This window comes from Pseudomassariella vexata, assembly GCF_002105095.1.
Source record: "Pseudomassariella vexata strain CBS 129021 chromosome Unknown BCR38scaffold_7, whole genome shotgun sequence".
Lineage (NCBI taxonomy): Eukaryota > Fungi > Ascomycota > Sordariomycetes > Amphisphaeriales > Pseudomassariaceae > Pseudomassariella > Pseudomassariella vexata.
The window spans coordinates 622,969-635,614 of NW_024467962.1; the positions used below are offsets into that span (position 1 = coordinate 622,969).

The window sequence follows — 12,646 nt, forward strand, 5'->3', positions numbered from 1 at the left end:
TTCACTCTCAAGGGATTTCATAGACTGCCGGTTAGGATCTTACTTGGATGACCTTGAAAAGAGGTTGCTAATTGGCATATAAGACGCCTTGACCCGAGCAGCCGCCACCCACGCTGACCGCCGACGTGACCCGGGATCCATTGTGCCTGATAACTTGACTGTATCGCTGACCAATTGATATCGTGACTTCATGGCTTCAATACCGGTCGATCTGCACCACTGCATGCCATACCACACCTTCCGCATCATAAAGTGACCTCCACCAATGCATATCGCTCCTCCAATACCAAATCAGATTCCTCCCAGTGGCCCGTTGGCAACCATGCACATCCCTGGTTTCAATCACCAACTGCACAATCTCAACTTCCGCACCACCCACAAGACCATCCTATATTCAATCGGCGATGTGTCCCTTTTCGCGGTGGTTCTGGAACAAGCACGCCCACACTCGACCATGACGGTTCGTTTATCACACTCATCCACTTCTGTTAGAAGTATGATGTTACGACGCACTTCGCAATGCATCTCGTCTCCCATCCAAACTCGTATCTGGGCATGTTCCCGATGATGAAACAAACTGGACCATCCACATCGGTGCCCTTTGAACATGTTTTGAGATTACTCATATATCTCCATTGAGCCGTTTTTGTACACATTTTACGCAGCCGCCCGTGGTCATACACGCGGCCCTACCGTACTGTACACATTTATACAAGCCATCCCCGTACCCCTTTTCCACGTGAACCCCGACTATTGATTGGCCAACTTGATAGCCTCAGCCTCCTGTCTGGCCTGCAACAACAGCTTCTCCTCCCTCCTCTTCTCATCGAGATACTTCTTCACAATAGCCCTATCCACCGCACCCTTCTCCTGGAGCTCCTCGACCTGTTGCATCTCCATCTGCTCGTCGGGCGTCGGATGCACCAGCGTCGCGCCTGTCTTCTGCAGAAACTCGGTCAATATCGCATCTGAGTGCTGGTGCTTCATGTCGATAGTGACGACGCGCTCCTCCTCCTCGGGGGGCGGCGCGGGGCACTCGTTGGTTGTACTCGAGTGTGGTTGCTGCACGAGCGGCGTCAAGTTTTTCGTCGCTTTGGCGGCGCTCTGGCGGAAGTAGATGGACATGAGCGCCGGGCCGGTCTGGTTTGTCGATCGATTGACTAGCATCGGAACTGCTGGGTTCCAGAATTTTAGGCGAGGTAGACATGTCTTCCAGAATTTCCTATAACTCTCTTAGCGAATGCGGGTGCCGCTGGGAAACAATGCTGTCGCACCTTGGTCCCATATGTCCATCATTCCAGCGCAGGGCAAAGTCTAGATGTATCCGTGTGATCTCGGGAGGTAGAATCGCTGCACCGGGGCCATGGCGTAATTCCAGCAACTGATGCACTCGTTAGAATAGGGCTTCGCAGTTAGGTCGTCGTTACTACCTTCTGCAAAATTGTTAGCTTTGTGCGTTGTTTGGATGTCCATGAAACGTACGGCTTTTAATATGTGCATGCGCTTGCCTGGATTCACCATTTTGACTAATTGCGAGCTTCAACGCTCGCTCCGGCGCTGGCAGTGGCTTTACTATCGTGGTCGATGAGGTCAATTCGATAAATTTCGAGACCCTAGTTGTAGCGGCCCGAAGATTCATCCATCATGCAAGGTGCACCCCCAACCTGACGAATCCCTGCTAGTGCATCTTGGCGCTTCCTATCAACCTTGATAGCCCAGAACTTTTTCAAGATTCTATTTGGCAGCTTAACAGCTTCGACTTTCTGTCGCAAACCGTTGTGAAGTTGATACGATGCATCGCACGCTACCTTCGCGATGGCTCAGCACCGCGCTCCGGATTTCTGAGCGGCCCGCGACTCTTGACGTGCAGTTACCAGTGTTTCTATGTCCGGCACTCGGTGCTCGAAACCTCAGTTTCAGGGTTCGACCCGTAACATGTGAAGCATGCACGTTAAAACCATGGTCTCAGAAACGAAGCTTGCAGTCGCAAGCAGAAACCGAGATAACCTGGACGCCACCGGGTGACGCTGTCATTCACCAGAAGATCATTCCCGATAAGAAACCAATTCGCAAGCTGCCGGCGCAATGCACAGGTTGCGGCGCTCTATCACAGGCTTCGTTTGAAGATCAGCCGGGTTATTTCGACTTGGGTAGGAAAGCGGTTCGACTGTATCTGGGGCTTGAAGAGCCTAGACGCCGGAGAACACGTAAGGAAGATGACGATTATCAGGACATCCTGAAGAGGATGGACCCGGCTGAGTTAGAGAAACTTGGCCTTGACATGGAGGATATTGCTCCCAGTCTAGCTTATGAACCCGGGCCTGAATGTACGCAGCCTCTGAATACCAATTATTCAAGTTCAGGAATTGACATAGTGAAGACCAGGAAGCACCCCTGAAAGTCCCTCTCTGTGATCGATGCCACAACCTACTTCACCACCAGACGGGAGTCTCCATCTACCACCCGACTATGGACTCGATCAGGGACACACTGGCCGAGTCCCCTTACAAATACAACCACGTCTATCACATTCTCGACTCTGCCGACTTCCCCATGTCTATACTACCCCAGATTCATCAACTCCTGGACCTCATGCCCATACGAACTAAGAATCGTCGCTCACAGAAGGGCAAGTTCTACCACGGACAGAAGACAGAAATGAGCTTCATAATCACCCGCTCGGATCTACTGGCCCCTACTAAAGACCAAGTGGATCGATTGGTACCATATTTGAGAGAAGTTCTGCGAGATGCTCTTGGGCGCTCAGGACGGGACCTTCGACTAGGAAACATCAAATGTGTGAGTGCCAAGAGAAGCTGGTGGACGAAGGAGCTCAAGGAGGATATCTGGAAACGAGGTGGAGCCGGGTGGATGGTTGGCAAGGTCAATGTTGGCAAGAGCCAATTGTTCGAGTCTGTCTTTCCCAAAGGTCGCATGGATTGGGACCCGACCAAGCATCAAATCACCATCGACATGTACGGCAAGGAAAGCAAGGCGACATCGCTGGCTGAGACACCGTCGGCTGAGACAACGACGGAGAGCGACGACACAGATGATAGATTAATTGCGAAGCTGGACGACCAGGCTCTGGATGAAGACTCCCTTCTACCTCCCGCACAACCAGAAGCCCAATACCCGGAAATGCCACTGGTGTCTGACTTGCCTGGTACCACTGCTTCTCCGATCCGTGTTCCTTTCGGAAATGACAGGGGAGAGCTGATCGATCTGCCAGGAGTTGAGCGGACGGGGCTAGATCAGTACGTCAAGGAGGAGCACCGCCAGTCCCTGGTCATGCGTTCTCGCATAATACCAGAACAACAGGTCATCAAACAAGGGCAATCCATCCTTCTAGGTGGATTCATCCGACTTACACCCAGAGTTCCAGGACCCATCATCCTGTCTTATTCCTTTACACCGCTGGAGGCGCATCTCACAGGCACGGAGAAAGCCATCGGTATCCAAGAACAAAACAGCGAGGTCCGCGTGGAGAACATCGCCGTTCCAGGAACAGGAGAGAAGATCAAGCTCGCGGGCTCCTTTCCGCTCAAGTGGGACGTCACCAAGGAGCGCTCTGGCCCCATTACATCCAGGGCCGCAGTCAACATGCACATTGACCGGCTGCCATACCGCGTTCTCGCAACCGATATCTTAATCGAGGGCGTAGGGTGGGTAGAAGTAGTCGCGCAAGTGCGAACACGAGAGCTGTATGCCAAACCCGAACCCACCGCCGAGCAGCCGGACTTTGAAATCGATCTCTCGCCAATTGAACGACTTGAGGCCATGGCCCAGGTTCCGAAGAAAAAGAAGCTGCCCCTGCCGCCAAGAGAGGAGGGCGAGCTCAATTGGCCGATTGTTGATGTGTACACTCCCGAAGGCAAGTTTGTGGGGTGTCGGAAGCCGATGAATGGGTGGTTGTTGAACAAGCCCAAGGTTTCGAAGGCTTCGCTTAAGGCGAGGCCGAGGAAGAGTATGAAGGGGATGAAGAAGTTGGAGAAAACCAGGAGGAGGGAGAGGGAGGGGGTTGCTGCTGGTGCTCCTCCGGCTGGGTCCAGCTTTTGACGGCTTGGTGGATAAAGTGATGTCGTACGATGTGTAAGAGCGTAGATTATGTGTTGGCTATACTTGTGTGCACGAAGTAACTAATGCATAAGCACAATTTCCGGAAACTTGTTACTTGGAATGCCTGTGGGCACTGTAGGTGGAATGAGCGTCTATCAAATCCATTGCCTTGATGTTTTACACCACTCAAGTTCTGAAGCTTGTGGTTGCTGATAATACTCCGGGGGTTTCCAAAGCCACGACAAGGAAACTTGCTGATGATTTCATTTGTACGTAAGTCAACAATGTCCTGAGGCATCACCTTGATGTTAGGCAGGAGGCGAAGTCTAATGTCCTCGAGCAACTATTCGGGTAGCCCTCCACACAATATATGACAAGAAATCCTATATCCAATATCACGGTATCCACTATGTTCCCTGGATCTCCTCCCCCAACGCCACTACGACGAACTAAGAGATATAGATATCCGTAGCTAAGAACATCGTGATTCATCACAATGCCAGCCACATCAGGAAGTGGTCAATCAGCCAAAGGTCCATGTTTAAAGCTGAGTGCAGCAACTTCACCACAGCGTAACCAGCCCAGCCGACCGTGGTACCACCACAGTCCTATTCCGCATTTCGCAGTGGCAAAATGTGTAGCAGGTCTTGGACTGCCCGGGGAACACAAGCAGGCTGCCGTTCTTGCTGCAGCCCAGGTTCTTGATATCGCAAGGCTTGTGGGGGTTGGTGAATTTGGTGTCGTTGCAGCGGATGGTGTACGAGGGTTTCCAGGCTGGGGGGGCGGCGAGAGCCATTGGGATGGCGAGGACTAGTAAGAGGGCCGTGATGGGGGCGGTGGTGAACTAGGTGTGTGTTATGAGACCGTTGGGTTGAAGGGGGTAGATGGCTGGATGGGAGGTTCTGTTGGAGACTTACCTGCATGGTGACTGTGGTTGATGAGTTAGTTGGTGAGATGGCGTCGGGAGGTTATTGTGAAGAGAATGGGTTCACACTCGGCAAGTTGGCAATGGGAAGTTACTTGTGGGGAGGTTGAAGGAGAAGAGAGAAATCGAACTCATGGGCTTGCCACGCTCTCTCTTCTTCTCCTTTTCTATGTAAGAATGTCTATAGGGCCCATATCATGTGAAATGCTACATGTCGGTTCGAGCGAGATGCCCCCGAGCGAATCGGGATGATGTGGTGTCCAAGGCTACCTTGAGTGGATTTGTAAGTTTGGATTCACCCAGGAACCAGCACGCCCAGCGTATGAAGGCTTGGAGGCTTGGTCAAGCGGACGAATGATAAGTCAATACCCGGATTGGGTGATATTATCTTGAGGTCTCTGAAGCTTGTATATTCACCTCACTAACATGCTCTACGCGTTGAACATAAATGCAAGTGCTACCATCTTCACACGTTTGGTCAAGTTATTTCCAGCAAGTAAGAGATAAGATACCATTACCAGAGCGAGAGAAATTGTAAAGCCCCGGTTGCCATTGCGCATAGCTGGTTTCACTGAGGTCTACATGAAGCGGATTATCAACTTAGTCTTGTCATACCGATGATCTGTTCAGAAACAACCACCCTCCAGCTCACTCTTTCTACATCAACGATAAGATGGCACTTGGGTTTCTACAATGCTCTACCAAAGTTGCATATGGTGTGTAGGTCTGAGAAGCACCGTTGAGAAAACATTCAGCAGTCTGCAAACTCAGTGGCTGCGTATACAAGTGGGTACAATGAGCAGGTAAACATGCCATGAACAAACTCATCAATCTCAATTACGTCCGATGCCCCGAGCTTCAGTCCGTGAGGGATGATATCAGAAGTTGTGGTGTACATGTACAGCTACACAGCCAAACAAGTTGACCTCCCCGCCTTACCAACTTCAGCAACAGTACAATCCCCTTCTGTTACCGTGGTGACTACATGTATGCTGAATCCCATGAAAGGTCGAGAATAGCGGTAGAACGAGAGCTCATAATTACCGTCGCCATTTTGCTAACTCTCAACTACAGAAACAGGTCGCCGCGCAATCCGTGATTTTCTCTGCGCTGATTTGATCAGAGTTGCCATATGATAGGTTCAGTAGTGGATTTGGGGAAGGCATACCACATCAGTTGCAGATAACGAGAACTACCGAATTGGTCCTGAAATGAAACCCTGAAGCTCAAACGCTAGGTTGGCATCTTCGCGTCTTGTTCAGGTTCAGCCGAGTCGCTGAACTTGTTTTGTTGTGTGCCACATTTCCAGCCAGGCAGTCCACTTTGCATGATCTCCCTCAAGCTATACCATCAAGAAAGTAGGATAATTTCAGCGGCCACCCTAGATCTTCGATACAAGTCTCTTGATTCAATATTTAATTATTATTATTTTTTTATTATTAAATACGCCGTAGGCTCGAAGCCCCCGGTACCTCTGCTAGTACTCCCGTATGTCAAACCGTGCCCTAATGGCTGGACTAAATACATACGCTGCGTCGTCGGTTCGCCCTATTGGCGACTGCGTTGCGTCCACTACCATACTACGTTGGTTCTCAACCTACCAACAAAGTCCCCCCTGAGAAGATCGATGCTATCTGGGCCTTGAAGCTGTCCGACCCGTCCCTAGCAGCCACCTTACAATAGTCCCACTAACTACTGGTTCTCCTGTTGCCGTTGCGAGGTCTCTGCGAGAGTATAGTGGCCGTGGTGCGATGGCGGCCCGTAATCGTTCCCTCGGTCCTTCCAACAGCCCGCAAAAGAGGATTACGTGCTCTGCCGTCTCAGGGGCGTCGCCACAGCGGCATAGCGGCGAGTACACGCCAAAAGCCCCTGTCTTGAATAAGAAGGCTGCTAGTCCTATTTTTTCCGTCCTGATCTGGCACAGCGTAGACGCCTCCAGTCGGTTCAGGCCGAAATACCTGCCCCCTTTCGGTATCTGCATCGAAGGGCCCTCCGGTTCCTCAGCGATAGCGCGTCGCTGGCGATCGTGATGCTCTGTTCCGGTGAGCCATCTCTTCCTCCAGTGGCCGAGGAGGGCAGCCGGGACCTCCTTTTCCTCACTCATCCACTCGGAGCCCCGGGCCTCCTTCTCCATAGTGTACCCTGCCGGTCGGAGTAGCTGCGACGCCTGCTTCCTCTTCGCCGGCCTATCCTGCCGGAGTATATGTGACGCTTTAGCGCTCGCGCTGCGAAGCAGATTTCTCTTCCCGCTAAGCCGTAGCCGTTCTTCAAACTTAGCAGCCCGGGCACTAAGATAGAGGTCTAGTGGCGGGATTGCTGCTTCTGCTTCCAGGTGGCGAACCGGCGTCGCTTTGTGGGCGCCACAGACTACCCGGAGGCACTCGTTCTGTATCCCCATCAGGCTCTTAGCTGGCCCTGCCGGTTCCTCACTTATAGTATGCCACGCAGTCGCCCCGAAGGCGATTGCGCTACGGATAACCACCGTATATAACAGCCTCGCCCGTATAAGATCGCAGCCCCACGACATATTGACTAGCTTTGTCAGGGCTAGCTTTTGAGTTGCCATTTTTGTTTTAACACGCTCAACATGGGCGTGCCACGTCAGTTTGCGGTCGAACCAGACTCCTAGGAACCTCGCTGAGACTACCGGCGACACTGTGGCGTCCCCAAGGCGAATACTTTGCGGCAAGGGCTCTCGGGCCCTAGTAAAGTGCATTAGCTCACTCTTGTCAGGAGCTTTTGCATGAGAGCTGGTATGAAAATATTTAATTACGATGCCACGCCAGGACCTTTGTCGACAGGACCAATAAAGGTAGGTCCGTCTTAAAGTATCCATGTACTGGGTGATTCGCAATCTTGGTAGAGCGGAACAGGCCCACTGAGCGGTACCAGTATAGTTTATGCAATAGCAGTAACCAAGACAGCTTATTTCGTAGTATTGGATCCTGCTTCCTTCTATTCTTCCCTTGCCTCTTGAGTCGTATTTCAGTCTTTGGGATGAGATTGATGCTCAGCATATGACGAACAGGCCAGCAGTGTCTTGAAGTGGAATATTTGACAATTAGAAGACCACGAGACTGAAGTTCTCCCCAGATCTTAAAATAGCCCGAGAAAGTTTTATCGATAAAGCTTAGCTCTTCGGCACGTCATCCCACTTCCAGATGCAACCACCGATCTTCCGACCCTGGACATTCGATGACAGCTTATCTTTACCTCGACGCCTGATTATAGAGCCTATTCACAGGCCTTGAAGAGCCCACAACCAATGGTTCTGCAACGATGAGCCACCAACGATACCCGTCTATAGATCCGGTCAAGGAACCGCATTCCGTGTCATTGAAAGTCTTGCGGTAAATGCGAAGCTACCCACCTCCTCGTCTTAGTCACCTTCAAGCATCTAACGCTACGCGACGCTAGACTGTCCAGACCATCTCTCGTGACCCAACACGTACTTCCGAATCCCACCTGGCTATCGGGCACTCCCGCACAGCCCATTGCGGCATCCCTCGCCTACCAATCTACCGGCGACACAAATCCAGATCCCTTCGTCCTCACGCCCATCCTCAACCTCCCGCCCTCATTTGGCTCTGCCTACGTCGGCGAAACATTCAGCTGTACCCTTTGCGCAAACCATGATGTACCCGAAACGACGCCCTTCATGTCCATCTCCCCAGGTGGTAGCGGTGCTCTGCCTGCCGCCGCCGCCCAACCGCCTCCCGTCTCCCTAGCAGCAGCATCAGCAGCCGGCAAGAAGAAGTTCACCCGCGATGTGCGGATAGAAGCCGAGATGAAGACACCTGGCTCGGCGGTGGTGCAGAAGCTCGACTTAGGCCCAGGCGTCGATGATGGCAAGGGCATCGACCTGGAGGCCGGGAAGACATTACAAAAAATTGTTAACTTCGACCTCAAGGAAGAGGGCAACCATGTGCTGGCGGTGACGGTTAGCTACTACGAAGCGACGGAGACGAGCGGGCGCTCGCGCACCTTCCGGAAGCTGTACCAATTCATCTGCAAAGGGAGCCTGATTGTGCGGACCAAAGTCGGGTCACTGCCATACCTCCCCCAGACTGATGACAAGGAAATCGATGCTGCAAAGCCGCCACTGCCGAGGAGGTGGGTCATGGAGGCGCAGCTGGAGAACTGTAGTGAAGAAGTCATGCAGTTGAACCGCGTGGGGCTGGATTTGGAGCAGGGGCTTCAGTATAGGGATGCAAATTGGGTGGTCACGGGGAGCAAGAAACCTGTTTTGCATCCGGGCGAGGTGGAGCAGGTTTTCTTTGTGGTTCAGGAGAGCGGTAAGGAAGAGGTGGTGGAAGAGAAGGATGGGAGGATTGTGTTTGGTAAGATGGGAATTGGTTGGAGGACGGAGATGGGCAATCATGGGTTCTTGTCTACGGGGAAGCTGGGAACTAGGCCATTGAGGTGACGGATTCAATATGGACGATGAACACTACATGCTACTTGTGTTCACCATTGGAGACTTGGGCATTGTTGTCACATACTGTGCGCGTGTGCCTAGGAGAAGCTGAAGGGGATATGCTATCTAGGCCCGGCATCATAACAAAGCATGCTGACTTCTGTCTCTGAAGAGACTGAAAAAGTGGGCTTCGATGTTCTATATAACCAACCACGAAATTATGTGGTTCATTACGAACTGACGACTTTTACGAAATGAAGACTCTACCAACCGCGTGTCCAAAAAGCGAGACGCGCATTGTTAAATAGCCAAGACGTCGCGAACTTCGGCCAGTCCGAGACTTTATTACATCACAGTGTCTTTTTGTCCGAGCATCAGTTAGGCTTTAAAACGGGTCCTTCAGAAGACGTACCAGAAGGAAGATGTTTGATAATCCTTATGGCTCTAGTTACCATGAGCTAGAATAGTACTTAAATAGACGCTAGAACATGATAATCCTTGTTCTTTATGAAATTGACATTTTGCCAAAGGCGATTAGTACTCGGTCAATTGCAACTCATACTTCGTATTGACCCTGCGCGGAATCTTCCAAGAGCATCTCGCACTCCTTAGTATCAGAAGAAACGTCCTCAACAGAACAAAAAAATTCCCCGGGTGCATTATCATTCTCAGTTTGGCTGGTATACCCGTGATATGATGCCTATTTATGTATCAATGCAAAGTAGCCCAAAGTCCTGCCTGAGCTGGCTCGGCTGTTGGGTCAAGCAAGGCTTAAGCCTAACGTCTGAAATTCCCATTGGTCTCTCTATTGGAAGAAGGCTTACCTGTTTCAGCATCTAGCCTCATAAGAGCCTTTAATCAAACGCCTCCCTCATTTTGGGCATGGACGTTCCTAGAAAGCACAATGCCATAACAAGCGATTGTAGCTTGCTGCTACCCCTGGATCCGTGAAGGTTGACTACCTAAGCATATTCAGCTTGCCGGCTTACTTCATAGCTAGCTTCGGTTCGAGGTTTCGAGAGACTTGCCTGGAATGACATTCAATATTATAGCATTGGCCATATTACAAGCAGGAAGCCAGTGATGCAAGTGCGTGCCGTGTCATTGGGTTTGCGTTGCAACGCTGGAATGGGCTGCTGACGTGACAGATTGGCCGGTTCCCCTTGTATGCTCTACGCATAGCAGAGTTATACCGGACAATCGCCATGATTCATCCCTGCATGGAATGCTGGAGTACGGCTTCACTACCAAATCTTACTACAGCTTCAATGCTTCGCTTGTTATTTGTTGAGGTGCTTGCTTTTGAGAGAGAAGTTTCATGCATGATCTGATTGATTCATGACGGCTCTGGGATACGGTGTTTCAAGTCCCTGATTATAGTTGATGGGAGGGAGGCTTGATTCAAAGTTGTTCCAGTTGCATTGCTCACAATTTGGGTCAATGACTCGATGCGGGTATAACCGGTTATATCCAGGGAAGAGTGTCTCAATGTCCAGGTACGAGAAAATGCAGAACGACCCCCATCCCCGACTTCCTCAAGCAATGCCTATGCACAGTATGACCATTGAGCTTGAAAGAGATTGCAACCAGAATTCGTACTCGATATCCTTTCCATCTCCCAGCTTTCACAGATCCGTGTGCCTCTGTGGCGTGAATTTTTCCTGTGGGACATATGTTTAGACTGCCAAGCATGACATGACCTGCGATAGAAAATGATCCCATGCGGGTCTTATGGCGGGGAAACCACGACAGGGTGGTGATCCATCGTTGGTCATCCCTTCCCAGAAGAGATATCTGGCTCTCAGCACCCATGTCGTGTGTCTTCTGGGAGGGGACGGGGAGAGAGGGAGTGCATTTGGGGGCCATTGGTACTTTCCAAAGCTGTAGACGCCATTGCGACTTGAACGTTATTACAACGCAGCATCAGTGATGACAAAAAGAGATACGAGAAGACTTACTGCAGGAACCTGCCACCATCCGCTCCAGACGCTGATAACCGCCGTTTTTTTCTCCTGCACGATCCTGTACCCCTTTTCTTTTACATATGGTGGCTTGGATGCAAGGGCTCATTGAAGCATCAACGTGTCTAGTATAGTGGTGTGGTAATGTGTGCTTGCATAGCGATCAGGGGTAAGACTTTGAACTACATGTCTACGATACACACTGCTCTCAAGGCCGCCGTTTCCACCACCATCGGTGGATAAACGGCCAAAAACTCCTCTTGTCCCGAAACGAAAAATCGGGTTACTTTATTTAAGCCGCCGGGACTACGGCGAAATGATTTCCAAGAGTAATGCGAAGGCGTAGATTTTGGATTTCTAGTCAACTCGTCCTTGTCCTGTTTGGGGAAACGGGAATGGATTTGGGGAATCTCACCGATTCACCGACGTCCAACCCTTTTTCTCAATTCTCAAAAGGCCGTGTTACCCAGTCCAATCGCCTACGGACGGGGCAAATCCAGGGAAGTCGATAGTGGTGGATATGCACTAGAATCCAGGGATAGCTACGCATAGTCGCGAGTGTCTGTGGGTTTGGTCTTCGACCGCGGCTCGTGAACCTGTTTGCCATACATATTGGGAATCCTGACTTGACTCCCGCGCTAGGGAGAGGGATGGTACATACCCAAGAAGGACACCCATCGTGGAACAATAGTGCCCAACCAATGGGTACATAACGTTGGAATTGATTGGAATAACCAGCTCTTGCCAACCCGTTCAACGTGATTCAAACGTGTGCCACGTTTCCGGTGGTAGGGTTGCACCAGACATGCCTCCCAAGTTGTGCGCTGTACCTTGCAGCACGTCCTCTGCAACGATACTCGCGAGCCGGAATCACGGCTGGCTACGCCACTGCAGATACACAGGCGGACAACCGTGTCTCTACGTTTCAGATATCAACTTGTTGAGGCCAAACCATGTCGCCCATATCGCCCTGGCGTGCAGCAAAGCCCAAGTTCCTAACGGAGAAGTTGTCCGAATTTAATAACTTTATTTCCATCTCAGGATCTTGTCATACTCGATAACGATCAGTCAAGTTTAGTCTGGATGGGTGGCACCTGGAGAGATAGAGAGCACAGGTAACTTGGAAACACTGTAGCTCCACCGTGTCCGCAACAGAGCCTGAAGTTTGGAGATCTCGTCTTTTGTGAAATGTTGATAGGACAAGTCACTCTCAAGCCGAGGTGAGGTACTCAAGTAACGAACAGGGACTACCTCCATTCATGGATTGGGTTTCATTGTGTCAGA

General features: G+C 51.0%; 3 protein-coding genes across 3 annotated transcripts; 2 read left to right on the plus strand and 1 right to left on the minus strand.

The window, feature by feature from the left end:
* Positions 1-750: 750 nt before the first annotated feature.
* BCR38DRAFT_485133 (CI-B8 domain-containing protein) lies at positions 751-1,521 on the minus strand (the record flags this gene model as incomplete). The annotated part of the gene is made up of 3 exons (XM_040863839.1): positions 751-1,222; positions 1,275-1,381; positions 1,483-1,521. 3 exons carry the CDS (start codon positions 1,519-1,521, stop codon positions 751-753), a joined length of 618 nt encoding a protein of 205 aa, XP_040715407.1.
* A 271-nt stretch (positions 1,522-1,792) lies between these two features.
* BCR38DRAFT_317768 (uncharacterized protein) lies at positions 1,793-4,008 on the plus strand (the record flags this gene model as incomplete). The annotated part of the gene is made up of 2 exons (XM_040854732.1): positions 1,793-2,327; positions 2,381-4,008. Coding segments are annotated over 2 exons (2,163 nt in total), but the record flags the coding sequence as incomplete, so codon positions are not given.
* Positions 4,009-8,088: 4,080 nt separating this feature from the next.
* Positions 8,089-9,826, plus strand: BCR38DRAFT_433653 (uncharacterized protein). Its single transcript, XM_040860265.1, has 2 exons — positions 8,089-8,334; positions 8,402-9,826. The coding sequence occupies exons 1-2, from the start codon at positions 8,264-8,266 to the stop codon at positions 9,408-9,410; spliced, it is 1,080 nt and encodes a 359-aa protein (XP_040715409.1). The 5' UTR covers positions 8,089-8,263; the 3' UTR covers positions 9,411-9,826.
* Positions 9,827-12,646: the final 2,820 nt, after the last annotated feature.